A 17,693-nucleotide genomic window follows, 5' to 3' on the forward strand; every position below is an offset into this window, starting at 1 on the left:
TTATGGAAACTTTCTAATATATAACGCCCTTGAAGCCACTTCACAACTGAACTGGTCTCTGAAAACATAGGCTTTTGAAATTTTCTTGAAAATATGAGAAATCGCTGCTAAAGTTCTAAGCCTTGTAACGTCCTAGAAAAATAAAAGAATGTTCAAAAAACAATGCAAACCTAAAGTAGACATTTGGGATATGTGAACTAGTAACTATTTTGTGTGGTATTACTATCTGTTTTACAAGCAGATACGTTTAAATTTAGAAAAATGCACATTTTTGCAAATTTTCTCACTCTTGGTGTTTTTTACAAATAAATATTGAATTTATCTACCAAATTTTTTCACTAATATAAAGTACAATATGTCACGAGAAAACAATCTCCGAATCACTTTGATATGTAAAAGCATTCCGAAGTTATTACCACATAAAGGGACACATGTCAGATTTGGAAAATCGGCTTCGTCCTGAAGGCCAAAACAGGCTCAGTCCTGAAGGGGTTAAGTATCCTGCAAAGTTTTATATCAGCAAAAACTGACACTTTATTATCACTTCCATCCACAATGTCATTAATTAAGAGATTAAGAATTTGGCTTAATTTAGATACTTGTGGTACTCCACTTCTGATTTTTACAAACCATCTTTGTTTTCTGTCCCTTAACCAATTCTTTACCCACCTGCATACATGGTCCCCCAGTCCCTGCATTTGTAACAGCAGTACAAGGCTGTTGTGTGGTACAGTATAAAATGCTTTTGAAAAATCCAGATATATCATATCAGCCGCATGACCAACATCCAGATTTGCAGTTAACTCTTTATAGAAATCGAGCATGTTGTTCAGGCATGACCTGTTTTTCATGAATCCTTGCTGGTTATTAGATTATTCACCGCTATATACTTTTGCAGTTTATCTCTTAGAATACCTTCAAATATTTTACATATCACAGATGTCAAACTTACTGGACGGTGGTTACTCGGTTCCACCTCCTTATCCTTCTTAAATATTGGTAGAACATCAGCCGTTCTCCAATCCAGTGGCACTGATCCTATTGCAAGAGAGTCTAAAAACATGAGATGCAATGGTCTGTCAATTACTGAGCTAAAACTCCTTTAACACCCGTGGATGAATGCTGTTTGGGCCGGTGGCTTTATTAATATTTAATTTGCTCAGACGCAGTTGTACATTTCTCCTATGTTAAACAGGCAATATTGGGTGCAGAACCTCGATTTCTGTCGTCCTCAATATCCGCCATTGGCAGCCCATCAGTGAACACAGATGAAAAGTAAATGTTAAAAAGGGTTCTCCACTACTAGACAACTGATGACCTATCCAACGGTAGTGAAATACCCCTTTAATCCCTCAGCCCTGCCTTTGTTCTTTACAATTCAATTCTCATTTTTAAGAGGGTCAATATTTTCAGATATTTATTTATTTTTTTGGCATTTATATACGTATAAATACATTTTGGACTTATTTTAATTTGGTTAGAGATTTGTTTTTCTGTGGATTACTTTGCTAAGTTGATTTAAAGCGACACTCATCTTAAATATGACTGGGAATATGGAGTAATATTAATATAAATTAAACAAAATAAATGTACACAAGGACCAGATGGGTTACAACCTAGAGTTCTTAAAGAGCTTAGTTCAGTTATTTCTGTACCCCTCTTCATAATATTTAAAGATTCTCTAGTGACTGGTATAGTGCCAAGGGATTGGCGCAGGCCAAATGTGGTGACTATTTTCAAAAAGGGCTCTAGGTCTTTCCCGGTTAATTATAGACCAGTAAGCTTAACATCCATTGTGGGGAAAATGTTTGAGGGATTATAAACAGGATTATGTGACAAAAAATAGTATTATAAGTGACAGTAAAACCGTGCTGGCTAAGGACAAAAGCTGTCAAACCAACCTGATTTTGCTTTTAAGAAGAGGTGAGCAGAAGCCTAGACAGAGGGGCTGCTGTGGATATAGTGTTTTTGGACTTTGCAAAAGCATTTGACACTGTCCCTCTTAGACGTCTAATGGGTAAATTAAGGACTATAGGTTTAGAAAGTATAGTTTGTAATTGGATTGAGAATTCGCTCAAGGACCGTATCCAGAGAGTTGTGGTCAATGATTCCTACTCTGAATGGTCCCCGGTAATAAGTGGTGTACCCCAGGGTTCAGTGCTGGGACCACTATTATTAAATTTATTTATTCATGATATAGAGGATGGGATTAATATAACTATTTCTATTTTTGCAGATGACACCAAGCTATGTAGTAATGTTCAGTCTTTGGAAGATGTTTGTGAATTGCAAGTGGATTTAACCCGTTAGTGACCGGCCCATCGTGTTTCTACGTCGGTCACTAACGGGCCTTATTCCGATGCCATAGACTTTTTACGTTGCGGCATCGGAATAAGTAAACAGAGCAGGGAGCTGTCAAATCTCCCTGCTCTCAGCTGCTAGAGGCAGCTGAGGGCTGGGAGCGTCCCTGCTCTGCCGTGTGAGATCGATATTAGTATCGATCTCACACGTTTAACCCCTCAGATGCGGTGCTCAATAGCGAGCACCGCATCTGTGTGGTTTTGGAGAGAGGGAGGGAGCTCCCTCTCTCCCCCACCGACACCCGGCGATACGATCACCGAGTGTCTGTGTCTCTAATGGCAGCCGGGGGTCTAATAAAGGCACCCAGGTCTGCCTGGAGTGAATGCCTGCTAGATCATGCCGCAGGCATGTCCTAGCAGATGCCTGTCCGTTTTAAACGGACAGGCAGTAATACACTGCAATACAAAAGTATTGCAGTGTATTATAAATGCGATCGCAGAATCGCATATTATAGTCCCCTAATGGGACTAGTAAAAAAGTGAAAAAAAAGTTTAATAAAGTTAATTTTAAAAAAAATGTGAAAAAAAATGAAAAACCCAGCTTTTCCCCTTACAAACTGCTTTACTATTAAAAAAACAAAATAAAGTTAAAAAGTTACACATATTTGGTATCACCACGTCCGTAACGACCCCGACTATAAATCTATTACATTATTTAACCCGCACGGTGAACGCCGTAAAGAAATTAATAAAAAACTATGGAAAAATTGCTGTTTTCTGTGAATACTGACTTTAAAAAAATGTGATAAAAAGTGATCAAAAAGTCGCATCTACTCCAAAATGGTACCAATAAAAACTACAAGTCGTCCCGCAAAAAAAAGCCCTCATACAACCACATCGGCGAAAAAATAAAAACGTTACGGCTCTTCAAATATGGAGACACAAAAACAAATAATTTTGAAAAAAAAGCGTTTTTACTGTGTAAAAGTAGTAAAACATACAAAAACAAATTTGGTATCGTTGCAATCGTAACAACCCGCTGAATAAAGTTATTGTGTTATTTATACCACACGGTAAACGGCGTAGATTTAGGACGGAAAAAAGAGTGGTGAAATTTCAGGTTTTTTTCTATTCCCCCCCAAAAAAAGTTAATAAAAGTTAATCAATAAATAATATGTACCTAAAAATGGTGCTATTAAAAAATACAACTGGTCCCGCAAAAAACAAGATCTTACACAGCTATGTCGACGAAAAAATAAAAACGTTATAGCTCTTGGAATGCGACGATTGAAAAACGTAAAAAATAGCTTGGTCATTAAGGTCCAAAATAGGCTGGTCATTAAGGGGTTAAACAAACTGAGTGTTTGGGCGTCCACTTGGCAAATTAGGTTTAATGTAGATAAATGTAAAGTTATGCACCTGGGTACGAACAACCTGCATGTATCATATGTCCTATGGGGAGCTACACTGGGGGAGTCACTTGTTGAGAAGGATCTGGGTGTACTTGTACATCATAAACTAAATAACAGCATGCAATGTCAATCAGCTGCTTCAAAGGCCAGCAAGATATTGTCGTGTATTAAAAGAGGTATGGACTCGCGGGACAGGGATGTAATATTGTCACTTAACAAACCATTAGCGAGGCCTCATTTAGAATATGCAGTCCAGTTCTGGGCTCCAGTTCATAGAAAGGATGCCCTGGAATTAGAAAAAATACAAAGAAGAGCAATGAAGCTAAAAAGGGGCATGGAGAATCTAAGTTATGAGGAAAGATTAAAAAAAACTAAACCTATTTAGCCTTGAAAAAAGACGACTAAGGGGGGACATGATTAACTTCTATAAATATATTAATGGCATATACTAAAAATATGGTGAAATCCTTTTCAATGTAAAAACCCCTTTCAAAAAACAAGGGGGCACTCCCTCCGTCTGGAGAAAAGAAAGGTTCAACCTGCAGAGGCGACAAGCCTTCTTTACTGTGAGAACTGTGAATCTATGGAATAGTCTACCGCCGGAGCTGGTTACAGCAGGGACAGTAGATGGCTTTAAGGCTTAGATAATTTCCTAGAACAAAAAAATCTAAGCTCTTATGTGTAGAAAAAATTTTTACTTCCCTTTTCCCGTCCCTTGGTTGAACTTGATGGACATGTGTCTTTTTTCAACCGTACGAACTATGTAATACCTGGTACCCTCCTATTGTGTCCCTCAGACGTGGATCCGCCACTTTGGGGTCACCTCTGTGTTGTGCCAAAATGGCCACAGTGTATGCTAACATCACTTTACCTCTACTCAGCCTTCTGTATTTAGTTTGGATGAGAGTCCAGACTATTTTATACTTCTTAAACTAAAAAGAAATGTTGGACTGGCAGTACTTCTGGACTATTGGATGCCAGATAAAATAATTGTTACTGTATATAGAAAGACCTTACAAAACCCAATATATAAAATATATTTACCTATACACAGAATCTATAAAATCTTTCCAGTTACCTATGTAATTATCATTGATTATTGAATAACATATGCTGGTACCCCCACCATGTGCAAGAGTGAAGGGGCACTGGTGCTTTTACGAGTGCAATACATCTCCAGCTTGTAGCTCAGAATTCTGCTTTAACTCAGATCTCTATAATTCTGAACGATTGTGGCTGTCGCCTTTTTTGAGTAGCTCCAGATGGATCTAGCCATCTCTCAATCTATTTGTCATCCATTTAGCCTAGTCCTATTATTCATTATATTCAGTCCCGTAGTTTTGAGTTGTCAGACAAAAATAATGCATGAATTCAGTTTCATTGTACGTATACTGGCTGCAAAATCATAAATGTAATCGATAGTCTGCATATAGTTACCACTAAGGCTGCTTGCTTATTTCATTGGCTGCTTTCTGGGTGTTTATGATCTAAATTTGTGGGTTCCTGCAAACATGGAACAAAGTATGTTTCCTAGAATTTGCAATTGGTCAATGGAAATGCACAGAGCCTCAAAATTCAGAACATTGGGGCAGATTCCATGATGAGACTTTGTTAGAATAAGCTTGTGTTTCAGTTCAGGCAGATTTTGTTGCTTTCAACGTTTTGCCTTGACCTACAATTATAGGAATGACTAGATGTGGGTTAACCCTAATATGCATGATAGGTTAGGAATGCGAACGTAAAGTTCAGCTTCATTGTTTGCATATAACCACTTATATTATTTTAATATATAGATATATTATTTATTTATAAGACCACAGGCAAAAGTGTGTAGCCTGTATTTAAAATGTACAGTAAAGAAAATGTAACCTGTGCAGCACATTTATCGTATACAATAGCTACAGATATATTGTATTATGACTTCTTTGTGTAGTATTTATGTTGAAAAAGATGACCGTTTCTGCTTATTTTGAGAAATATAGTATATACTCAAATGAAAATCAAACAAAACTGCCCTCTCCGAGCTATTTGAATGGCAGCCTGTTGTCAGTAAGCCTTTACAGAGTACAGTTTGTTGTAAAATGCAGCCCTTAGTTGGAATGGGTTATGTAGTGACAGGAGTTTTTATGTTTAGCTGCACTGAAGTTCTTGCCAGATTCCAGAAACGCCTGTTCTCAAGGTTTGACAAAGGTAGAACATTTTGAGATTTGCCCAATCGGCAGTAAAGATAGAGTAGCTAAAACATCAAGGCTACTAATGTCGTCTGTATCAAGTTATATCACGGTCGGAAATTCTGCAACTACAGTATATATGTTTTATGATTTTGAAATGGGTTTTCTGGGAATTTTCTTTCATGAACTATTCTTAGGATAGGTCATCAATGTCTGGTGGTTCAACTTTCTCTGGGAACTTCACTGATCTGCAAAACTAAGGGGCTATGATTCTTGCTGAGCTTGTTCCCGATAATTGCCCTGTGTAAACAAATGCTCGTTCATCAGCGGATTGTATTGTTTTAAATGCCCAAAATATCGTTGCCGGCAGCACATCTCTATCAGGGAGACATGCTGCCGTCATGATAGTAATATATGGTGATGAGCGATCGGAGTAGCAATCACTCGTCCCCATGCTAGCTCCTTATGAAAGGAGCAAGCGAGCGTCTATCAATGAGCTGTCTCGTTGATCGGCGCTCGTTGTAACAGTCAAAATGGCCTAGTGTAAAAGGACCCTAAGGGCATTTAAAACGATACAATCAGCCAATAAACGAGCGTTTGCGCGTTCATCGGCTGATCATCGTCCTGTTTACACAGGACAATTATTGTGAATGAGCGTTCTGTGAACGTTAGTTTGGCCGGTGTAAAAGGGCTTTTAGGTACCCTTAAAACTGGCCTCAGTGTTTGCGTGCGTATTTATTTAGGCCATTTACAGTCCATTTTACAGCCTGGGGCAGTGGAAGATAAGTACTTATTAAAAGCATTCAAAAATGCAGATTTCTGGAGTACTTTGAGTATATGTAACAATTCCTATGAGGGTCTGAAGATAGCACAGTGAGCCTTTAAGGGACCATAGACCAGAGAAAAGAGTAGAAACTGGTGTTTTTTACATTTTATATTATAAAAAAAATGTTTTGCTTCTATAGGTTCGATACATACAAGTGCAGAAAATCCGATACATATGGGATGAATATAGTAATCAGTTTACAAAGTCTGGGTAAGTTTGTAGAAAGGAAAGCACTTGCATAATAATGTAACGGAATTATTATCTTATTACCATATATTTTCATTATTTTTACTCCAGAATTTTGGAAGATCATTACACTTGTGCATCTATACATGAAAATTTTGGACATGGTTTTATGAAAGAGGAGCAAGATGTCAGGTAAACATGTCTTAATACAAACACTTCAGTAGCTCTGAAAAGGTCCTGTGCTGACTGTCCTGGCAGAAAAATTATTTGCGTTTTGTTATTGTTTAGGTTCTGTTCACACTACCGTTTTGGGGTGCTATTGGGATTTTACATCAAGCTTTCCGGTATTTTTGACAGCAAGAATAGCGCAATCTGCAGTTCTTTGCCGTAAAAAATTTATGTCAATGCGATACGTAGGTTTGTTTGGAAAAACGGAAGCCATGATGCTAGTGGGATCAGAGCCATGAGTATTATAATGTAGTGGCATATGATTCGCACTAATCTGTATTCAGTGGAGCACCCAATTGCAGTGGATGAAGTCCAGCAATCCACTCAGAAATACATATATAAAGATTATATGCAATGGGGCTACACACTGTATAGTCCAGATAAAAATTCAACACTCTGTCTCCAGGAAAAGTTTCTCACCATCCCCAATATCAAGCAGGTTAGATGTGGTAGATGAAGTTTCGGAACACTCTTGATATTTATACTGCACGGTCTCCCAGCCTTCACATATAGTGCACTGTTCTGCAGAGGATAAAAGCAGATGGACATCGCGAAGACAGCAGCGTTGGATAAATCTTTCTCACAGAGTGACAAATTAAAAAGAGCTCATACATTTTTAAAATCTCCACATTGCCCGTCAAGCCTCTCCTGCCCTGCGCTTTTAACTTTGTCACTCTGTCAATATATGGAATAAAGTACCGAAAGATTTTATCCAACGCTGCAGTCTACGCAATGTCCATCTGCTTTTATTCTCTGCGAGAACCACTATATGTACCACATCTAACCTCCTTGATATTGGAGATGGTGAGAAACATTTCTTTTAGTCTTCATGCACACAACCTTGCCTGTAATTACGGGCACGGCCGGCCGCGGTCAGAGGGAAGGTGTCGGGCGGCCATAGAATTTTATCTGGACTATACAGTGTGTAGCTGCAGTGCATATTGTCTTTGTACAGTATATTCGGAAAGTATTCAGATCCTTTCACTTTTTATGTTGTGGCCTTGTGCTAAAATAAAAAATAAATTATATTTTTTCCCCCATCATTCTGCACTTAATACCCCATACAACTTTCTGAATACATTGTATATCTATTTGAGTGTAAGGTAGGTTTATTTTCCTTTTGTGCATTTTTTTTTGTTGACACACGTTTTTGGCGTGAAATCAAAGAGAATATTCCCAATGTAGGGCTGTGGAAATATTTTTGTATTCCTTAACTGGGATATGTTCCTGTATTAAATAAAAAAAAAAAAATTAGAAAACAGTCACACGTAGTCTTTAAATTAGTTTTTTTTTTACATTTTTTTTTAGCCATTTACTGTTTCAATGTTTTGCGTATATTTATATGTACAGTAAAGCACAAACGGAAAACTGCTGTCATTGCAGGAGACTCATCTGTGGGCCCAACATAATAGATGTTGGAATTGTTCCAATATGGAAATTGCTCTTTAAAGAGGTAAGATTATCTTTAATAACCATTAATAACCGCAGACACATTCCCAACATTAACCTGTAATTACGGTGGGTGTTTGCATATTCCTCCCAGCCTGTTGCATAGATTTCAAATATTTAAGTCATGGAAAATCTTCATCTCTTGCAAACTTCATATAAATTCTTGTACCTTTGTCATTTATTAGACCAAGGGTTATGTCAGACCAAAGAAGACTAAGGTTCACACGCAGTAGCAAAATACGTCTGAAATTACGGAGCTGTTTTCAGTGCTCGCGTTTTTTGCAGCGTCTTTTACGGACGTTATTGGAGCTGTTTTTCAATGAAGTCAATGAAAAACGGCTCAAAAACGTCCCAAGAAGTGTCCTGCACTTCTTTTGACGAGCCGCCATTTTACGCGCCGTATTTTGACAGCGACACGTAAAATAAAGGCTCGTTGGAACAGAACATCGTAATTCCCATTGAAAGCAATGGGCAGATGTTTGTAGGCGTAATGGAGCCGGTTTTTCAGGCATAATTTGAGGCGTAAAACAGTGAATAGACGTCACTACCAGCCGGGACGTGATGTCTATTTAGAATCCTGACAATTCGGTAACGTTTGTGTGAGATTTACAGTGCAGCAAGCGTAATCTCGCGAGATTACGCTGTAAACTGTCATTTAAAACGAGATGACGCTTGCTGTGCTGTAAACCCCACACAAACGTTACCGAAGTGTCAGGATTCTAAATAGACATCACGTCTCGGCTGGTAGTGATGTCTATTCACTGTCAGGACACTTCAGTCACGTTAATATGTGAGTAAGTGACTGCACATAGTGATCTAGCTAGATCACTATGTGCTGTGTAAATGAATCGGGAGAAGTGTATGACGCTGATTGGTCAGCGTCATACACTTCTCTCCACAGTGCCCACTTGGTCAAAAAGTAAAACACGCCCAGTTATCCATTAGGAAAGTCATTAGCATAAAGCTAATATAGGTCATAACTCCGTCAAAAATTTTAGATTTTCTAAATAAAAAAACACTGCTGTAATCTACATTACAGCGCCGATCACATTATGCACAAGATAGGGCACTTATAATGTGGTGACAGAGCCTCTTTAAAGAGAGTCATACACTTCTTCTCATTGTTCCATCCCAGCATGATCCACAGCACAGCGGGATTGTGTGGTGAAAGAAGCTGGGCTGGAATAATGAGAAGTGTATGACGCTGATTGGTCACTGATTGGTCAGCGTCATACACTCCTCTGTACAACGCCCAGTTGGTAAAAAGTAAAAACACGCCCAGTTGTCTACATTACAGCGCCAATCAGATTATGTAGGAGATGGGGCATTTATAATTTGGTGATAGAACCTCTTTAAGTAACTAGTAAGATTCTCTTTTAAAGGGAGTCTGTCAGCAGAAATATACATATCAAACTTGCAACAGAGTAATATAGAGTAGGCTAACCTGAATCTAACGTCTATCACCTTTTTCACATGGGTGCCTCCCAAAATCGTTTTATTCAGTATATGCAAATGAGCATTTTGTAGCAATGAGGGTGTGACCGTTGCACCAAAATGCTATGTCTTCTTTCCCCAGTCCAACCCTCCCTTCTTTCATTGATTGACGGGGGTCAGGAAGTGTAATAGGCAAGTTCACGCCTGACCCCGTAGTCTCCTGAACGTGCGTGCGGCTCTGCTTCATAATCGGCGCATGCGCAGTACATCCTTGATGTTTCACCGCTTTACTCAGCAGTACTGCGCATGCACCGATGACATCAGACTAACAGTGCGTTCTTCTATTAAAAAGCACAAATAGATTAATACCTCAATGTAATGATTATCCCCTGTAATATAGACATGTTTTATTTTCTCCATCTCTATTGCAGCACATTTTATTTTCCTGAATATATTTCCTTGAATTACAATTTTACTGGAGATTTTAGTTTGTTGTTTTAACAGCATTAGGCTGGATTTACACGAGCGTGTGCGTATTGCGCGCGCAAAAGGCACTTAACAGCTCCGTGTGTCAGCTGCGTATGATGCGCGGCTGCGTGATTTTCGCGCAGCCGCCATCATTATGACACTGTTTGTATGTTTGTAAACAGAAAAGCATGTGGTGTTGCGCGAATCACGCTCGTCACACGAAAGTGCTTCCGTGTGTTGCGCGTGATCTTCACGCACCCATTGACTTCAATGGGTGCGTGATGCGCGAACAATGCACAAATATAGGACATGTCGTGCGTTTCACGCAACGGACATACGCTGCGTGAAAATCACGGACTGTCTGCACGGCCCCATAGACTAACATAGGTCCGTGCGAAGCGCATGAAAATCACGCGCGTTGCACGGACGTATTACACGTTCGTCTAAATAAGCCCTTGCATGTTTTGGAGTCTTGTATTTTAAGTTACCAGCTAGTGTCAGACCTTCAGTTAAATTTTTTGGACTTCGTAAATTATTTGTATATTTATTTTTCTTTTTTTAGGTACTGAGTCCATTCTATGTGTTCCAGCTGTTCAGTGTTTGCCTATGGTTTGCCGAAGAATACATTGAATATTCTGTGGCCATTATAATCATGTCTGTGATTTGCATTGGCCTGTCTGTGTACACATTAAGACAGGTATGTTTTTAATTAGTAGTATGTTACTACAGTTTGGGTATGTGCACACACACTAATTACGTCCGTAATGGACGGACGTATTTCGGCCGCAAGTCCCGGACCGAACACAGTGCAGGGAGCCGGGCACCTAGCATCATACTTATGTACGATGCTAGGAGTCCCTGCCTCGCTGCAGGACAACTGTCTCGTACTGAAAACATGATTACAGTACGGGACAGTTGTCCTGCAGCGAGGCGGGGACTTCTAGCATCGTACATAAGTATGATTCTAGGAGCCCGGCTCCTTGCACTGTGTTCGGTCCGGGACTTGCGGCCGAAATACGTCCGTCAATTACGGACGTAATTAGTGTGTGTGCACATACCCTTTCTGTATTAAAACTTTGTGTATTTTGTGATTTGTAGTCTGACAGGATAAACATACGAAATGCAACTTTTTTTTTTTTAATTTTTACAAATGTATTTTTCATCTAATATTGTGATTTTACATATATTCCTACAAATGCATTTCCGTATAGTAATCGCTCATCAATCTAATTTGTTTGTAAACTTAATGTGAGGATACATCTTGGAGCCAGTATTAGGCTTTATTCAGACGAACGGGAAAAACGTCAGTGCAACGCGCGTGATTTGCACGCGCGTTGCACGGACCTATATTAGTCTATGGGGCCGTGCAGACATGTCCGTGATTTTTACTCAGCGTGAGTCCTCTGAAAAAAAGTCACGACATGTCCGTTCTTTGGCCCTTTTTCGCGAATCACGCACCCATTGAAGTCAATGGGTGCGTGAAAACAACGCATGCCGCACGGAAGCACTTCCGTGTGAACTGCGTGATTCGCGCAACAGCTGTCAAAAGGATGAATGAAAACAGAAAAGCACAACGTGCTTTTCTGTTTACAAACATCCAAACGGAGTGTCATTATGATGGCGGCTGCGCGAAAATCACGCAGCCGCGCATCATATGCTGCAGCCACACGGAGCTGTTAAGTGGCTTTTGCGCACGCAAAATGCCGCATTTTTGCGTGCGCAAAAACGGCACGCACGTATGAATGAGGCCTAAAGCTTACATTAGGGCAGTGCTTTTGAAACTGTGAGTTAGGCCCCACTGGTGAGGCCACCCCCTACCCTAGTTTTTGGTGAAGTGCAGTTGGGGGAAGCAATTTTGACGGAAGTGATCATAATCTGCAAAGTCCTTGTTCTTGCTGCACCAATCTCTGGTTAATAAACATAACGGACTCCATTTGTGCATATTTTAATGTTCTAGTGGGTTCTGAAGACAAATCTTAAGCTAAATTGAGGTCCTTATTTAAAAAAATTTGGACAACGCCTAATGGTTAGGCACAGGCATCACCATGTTCTGGCTAGTGAATCCCCAGTAAAAAAAGACTAAAAAGCTGTGCTTTAGGACATTGCATGAATAGAAGTTCTGTACAAGCGGGAGTGATTGATTAATTGCCAGAAAGTTATGACTCCCTGGTCCTGGATGTAGGGTAGGAACCAGACCCCCCCCCCCCAACCCTCACGTTAGTCCTGCTGTACTTTTTATATTGAATAGATGTCTTTGGATTCTCTCTGGCACTAAGGGTGCTATTTCACTGCCCAATATGGGTGCCCTATTGCTCCTTTTCACAAGGAGCTATGATCAGTTATGTATGGGGACGAGTTTTTGTTACTACGATCGTTCGGAGATGTGCTACCAACAATGATATTTATTGCTGCATAAATGAGCAGATCAGCTGATGAGCGCTGGTTTGCTCGATCACTGGCCCGTGTAAAAGAGCCTTAAGGCCTGGGTGTGTCTCCAATCTGCACCCTATAGAGCCACGCCACTGATGACAGAAAACTCGTGACAATGCAATCAAGAACAACAAGGTTTTTTTTGTGAAGATTAACCCTAATCCCAGTCGATCTAATCTTCGTTTAGTGACACAATGACTCATTGCCTGCAAAATGTTTTCTTTCTGTGGAATAATCTTCATTTTTGTGCTGACATGGGATTGAAACTTTGCATGGAAGCAAAACAGTGAAAGCACAAACCACTTAATATTTACTATTTGTATGGTCTATTTGTCAAGGATCTAGGAATGTCTTTTACAGACATCTCATTTAGTACAGTAGCTCTATTTTTTAAATACAATGTTTTTTTTTTGTTTTTTTTTGTACTATTCCCTAATAATACATTATAAAGCATTATCAACCTTTCTTTTCTGTTCTAACATTTTACACGCATCTGCTTCCCCCAATTTACAGCAATCCGTTAAACTGCATAGACTAGTTGAGTCTCATAATAACATCAAGGTTTCTGTATATGGAAAACACAAGGGTGAGTTTCTTGTACATATAAATTTCCTTTAGATATTGTGGTCTTCTTTTTTCCTCTCTTTCCTTAATCTTTGTTTAATTTTTAAACTAATTCTCAATCGAACTGCTGTTTCTGATAACCAGAAATATGGGAGAACCAGGGTGTGCAAAGTACTGTATGAAAATATACAAAACGTCATTTCTAGTTCGTTATGACCTGAAAGTTGAGCTCTGGTTTAGATCATATGTGCAGCAAAACACAGGGGTTCTTTACTGTAATAAAATTGTGCTTTGGAGGCTGAATTCACATCCTAATTTCCCAGATCTTCCTCCTCACACCAGAATTGCTGTATAAGTGTATGTCCTGTTCTGAACATAAGAGAACACTTCCTGGGCAAGATGATCAGGATATTGTTTTGCATAACTCCTTTACTGCCCTTGTAAGCCCCTTGATCAGTTTGGAGCTGTGACAAGGTATATATTAGAAAGTGACATCCCTGAAGACATCCCCTTTCCATATTCCCAATAGACCATATGAGCATCCTAGAGGGGGGAAAATCCATACTCTGGACCCTCCTCTGGGCCAGAAGAGACCTGGCCCGCTAATACATTACATGGATGACCATTCATTTGCACGGCAGCCATGTAGTAATTCCTGTCTGGCAAGACACAGCTTCCTTGTGGCAATAAAGCTGGTTGCCAGGGGTTTGAGAATCTTTCAATGGGTTCTCCCACCTCAACAACTTATAGTTTATCCACAGGATAGGTGATACTGTATGTGTTTGATTGCTGGGGGTCCCACTGCTGAGATCCCCACTAATCAAGAGAATGGGGATCACGAGTCCCCTGAATGAATGGAGCAGCGGTCGGGACTGCCGGAGATAGACCATTAATACACTTCATAGTTGATCAAAACATTTTTCTTGACTTCTATATTTTGCTTGTAATTTTTAAGTCTGGACTCCTTTATAGTCCTTATCTTGCCATGTAATTTTTTATATATAAGCATAGCCAAAAAACTCTAAACAACCAAGATCAAAAGAAAGCATCAATGGTAATTACAGTGCCTCAGTAAGGTCCAGGGCTGGAAGTGAAGGTTAAATGACATCCACCAACACCAACCGGATGCTTGACTTTAATTGTCTGTTTTTATTAATGCTGCCTGATGGCTAAAGGAAACCACAAAGTACATCTGATGAATGATCGAAAAGCGAGACTTTTGTATAACGTACAAACATTCAAACATTCTTGTTTGTTTTTGTGTAGATCAAAATCCCCCAGGCGCTGCGGTAAAAGGAAACGCCATGTCATTTGTATTTTGTATAAGTATTTAAATAACCACATGAATGTAGGATGTACAACAATGTTGTTGTAAGCAAACTTCACATTACCTATGTACCATAGGGCAATCCTGTGGCCTGTGGGTAAACCAACATTTGTCTGCACGATGCATAGTTGACAAATATCAAGAAGCTTATAGTTTTCCATTACTGCAAAAAACCTATTTAAAGAGCTTTTCCGGCTTTGTTAATAAAGATTAATCATTGTACAATGAAAGTTTTGTCAACTTTCTAATATACTTTGTGTATTCGTTCCTATCCATATGTGTTCGCAGTCAGTGAATGAAACCTTTTTGTTTACATCTAGAGGCTGAAAACCCCTATAAATCTAGACCTTTTCTTCATGGAAATTGCCTTGTGGTGTGGCTTTTGAAATCCACATCATGTCAATTCCTGTTGCAGAATGAGCACAGATTTGTTGTGAATTTTTTTTCTCATTGACTTCAATGAAAAAGTTAAATTCCACGAAGTTTAGTGTTGCAGATTTTGTATTTTTTTTTGCTTTTTAGGAAATCTGCAGTGCCAAATCTGCACCAAACTGCCCAAAACCGGTTTGCCACTGTATATTTTTTGCACATATACTGCTGAACATTTTTTGCAGCAAATGCACTACATGTGAACTTCATCTTAGTGTTGTGTTAGTGCACAGTGAATGGCATCACAGCTCGTCTACATGAGCCCATAGTACGTATTAGATTCTATCAGTGCAACAGCGAAGCTGGCCATACGCATTATATCAAAGTAGGCCACATCTACCAGGTTCAACTGGAGCGACCAACAATCTAATAAGTAAGGGAGGCACTCTGACAGTCCCTCAACTGCAGATGTTGGTGAGAAAGTGAGATAGTAAATGTTGGATATTTTGTTGCTGTGGGAGATGAGCTACTGTCAGAAAAGAAAAGGCTTATTTCCCTGTCCCATTGAAATAAACATGCACGCTTATATGAGATGAGTGTGCATGTTTATATGGTCTGGGAAGTGTGCTGGTGCCTGAACGAGGGTTTGGTCAAAATCTATCAATTCTGTGTCACGATCTGTGTGTCACGATCTGTGGGTATGTGGATCCACTAGGCTGTCCCGCCATAGTGGAGTAGCAGCTGGCCAAACAGTGTACCAAGTCTATACAAAGTCCAATCACAAGGGGACCTGTAATATTCCGGACAGTAGCGGAGGCTTAGCCATAGATGGTACTTTCATGATAGGTGATGCGAAACGTGGCAGGAGGTACCATGCGTGGCAGATGACACCAGACATGGTGTAAGACAGCAGGCGTAGTAGATGGCACAACACGACTCCAACACTAGAGGGCACAGGAACAAATACAGCACGGGATACAGGATAGAGGTAGCAGGGCACGGGAACACTGGGAACACAATACGACTAAGGGAACATTTGCAAGACTAACATAGGAATACAAACAACGCTCAGGCAAGGAGTGAAAGGGCAGAGCATGGTCAGAAGAAGCGCGATCCCCCAGCACGAAAAAGGCTGTAACCTACAACTAGCTGTCCTCCCTGTAACACTTTTATCTTTGCCAAGATGTTACAATAAAGTTATGAAGAATTGCAAATGGGTGAGTGCCGAATTTTCATTTCTCTTATCTACATAATTAGTTACATGTGTGCGCGCTGGCCATTTAAGGCCGGGAATGAGTTTACGCGCGCACCCTAGTGTTCACTGCAGGGCAGAACAGCCGCATGTGCTGGCGTCTATGGGGAGGGAGATGTCGGCAGCATGAGCGGGGTCTGCGGACAGCGGCTGTTACATTCTATAGCCAGCTTTACGAATCTTTATCTATATGTGTCTTGCAATATGTAGGCTACAGTAATCAGATACAGTTGTTAAATCTTACATTAATTTAAATAAACTATAGAATTACCCAGAGTATTGCAGGGTAGAAAATAAAAGGTGTAAGCACTTTCCAAAGGTAATGACTTGCATATAGTAGTTTTAAAATATTTTTCGACCCAAAATTACAATGAATGTTACTTTTTCGCTTAGTCTACACAATATTTCACTTTTTAGGGCAGCAGTTTGTGCTGTAGGGGTACTGTTCTGAGAGCCATGAGGGAGGCTATGAAGTATAAGCTGTCGAATTCTGTTTAATCTTGATTGCTTGACTTCTACATTCTTTGATCCATATGTTATGCATGTTTTTGTTTTTTACATACAGACTGTTGGCAACAATTACACTATTTATGTAATGTGAGTTATCACTGGTTCATGTAAAATATTCCTTCAAATCAATCTCCATATTTTTATCATAATATTTTTAGGTCTAAAGCTTTGTACTAACTAATTATTATATCTTTATATACACCGATCAGCCATACCATTAAAACCACTGACCGGATATCTTGTTACAATAACTTCTGTTAAGGGGTAGGATATATTAGGCAGCAAGTGTGTGTGTGTGTGTGTGTGTGTGTGTGTGTGTGTGTGTGTGTGTGTGTGTGTGTAATGGTTAGTACTTACTAAAGTGGCAATCAAGGCTCGTGGAAATCGCTGGAACTAGTTTTGGTTCCATGTGAAATTCATTGAGCAATGTTACATAGTTACATAGTTACATAGTTACATAGTTACATAGTTACATAGTTAGTACGGCTGAAAAAAGACACATGTCCATCAAGTTCAACCAAGGGAAGGGAAAAGGGAAGGAAAAATTTCTACACATAGGAGCTAATATTTTTTTGTTCTAGGAAATTATCTAACCCTTTTTTAAAGCCATCTACTGTCCCTGCTGTGACCAGCTCCTGCGGTAGGCTATTCCATAAATTCACAGTTCTCACTGTAAAGAAGCCTTGTCGCCTCTGCAGCTTGAACCTTTTTTTCTCCAGACGGAGGGAGTGCCCCCTTGTTTTTTGAGGGGGTTTTACAAGGAACAG

General features: G+C 39.7%; 1 protein-coding gene across 1 annotated transcript in view; it reads left to right on the forward strand.

The window, feature by feature from the left end:
- Positions 1-17,693, forward strand: part of LOC142760896 (putative cation-transporting ATPase 13A4) — a 103,591-nt gene that overhangs the window by 30,201 nt on the left and 55,697 nt on the right. The window contains exons 4-8 of the mRNA XM_075864066.1: positions 6,849-6,919; positions 7,007-7,087; positions 8,507-8,576; positions 11,037-11,171; positions 13,418-13,490. Of these exons, the coding sequence (XP_075720181.1) occupies positions 6,849-6,919; positions 7,007-7,087; positions 8,507-8,576; positions 11,037-11,171; positions 13,418-13,490 (430 nt within the window). The remainder of the gene's footprint in view (positions 1-6,848; positions 6,920-7,006; positions 7,088-8,506; positions 8,577-11,036; positions 11,172-13,417; positions 13,491-17,693) is intronic.

Source organism: Rhinoderma darwinii, chromosome 4 (assembly GCF_050947455.1).
Source record: "Rhinoderma darwinii isolate aRhiDar2 chromosome 4, aRhiDar2.hap1, whole genome shotgun sequence".
Taxonomy (NCBI): Eukaryota; Metazoa; Chordata; class Amphibia; order Anura; family Rhinodermatidae; genus Rhinoderma; species Rhinoderma darwinii.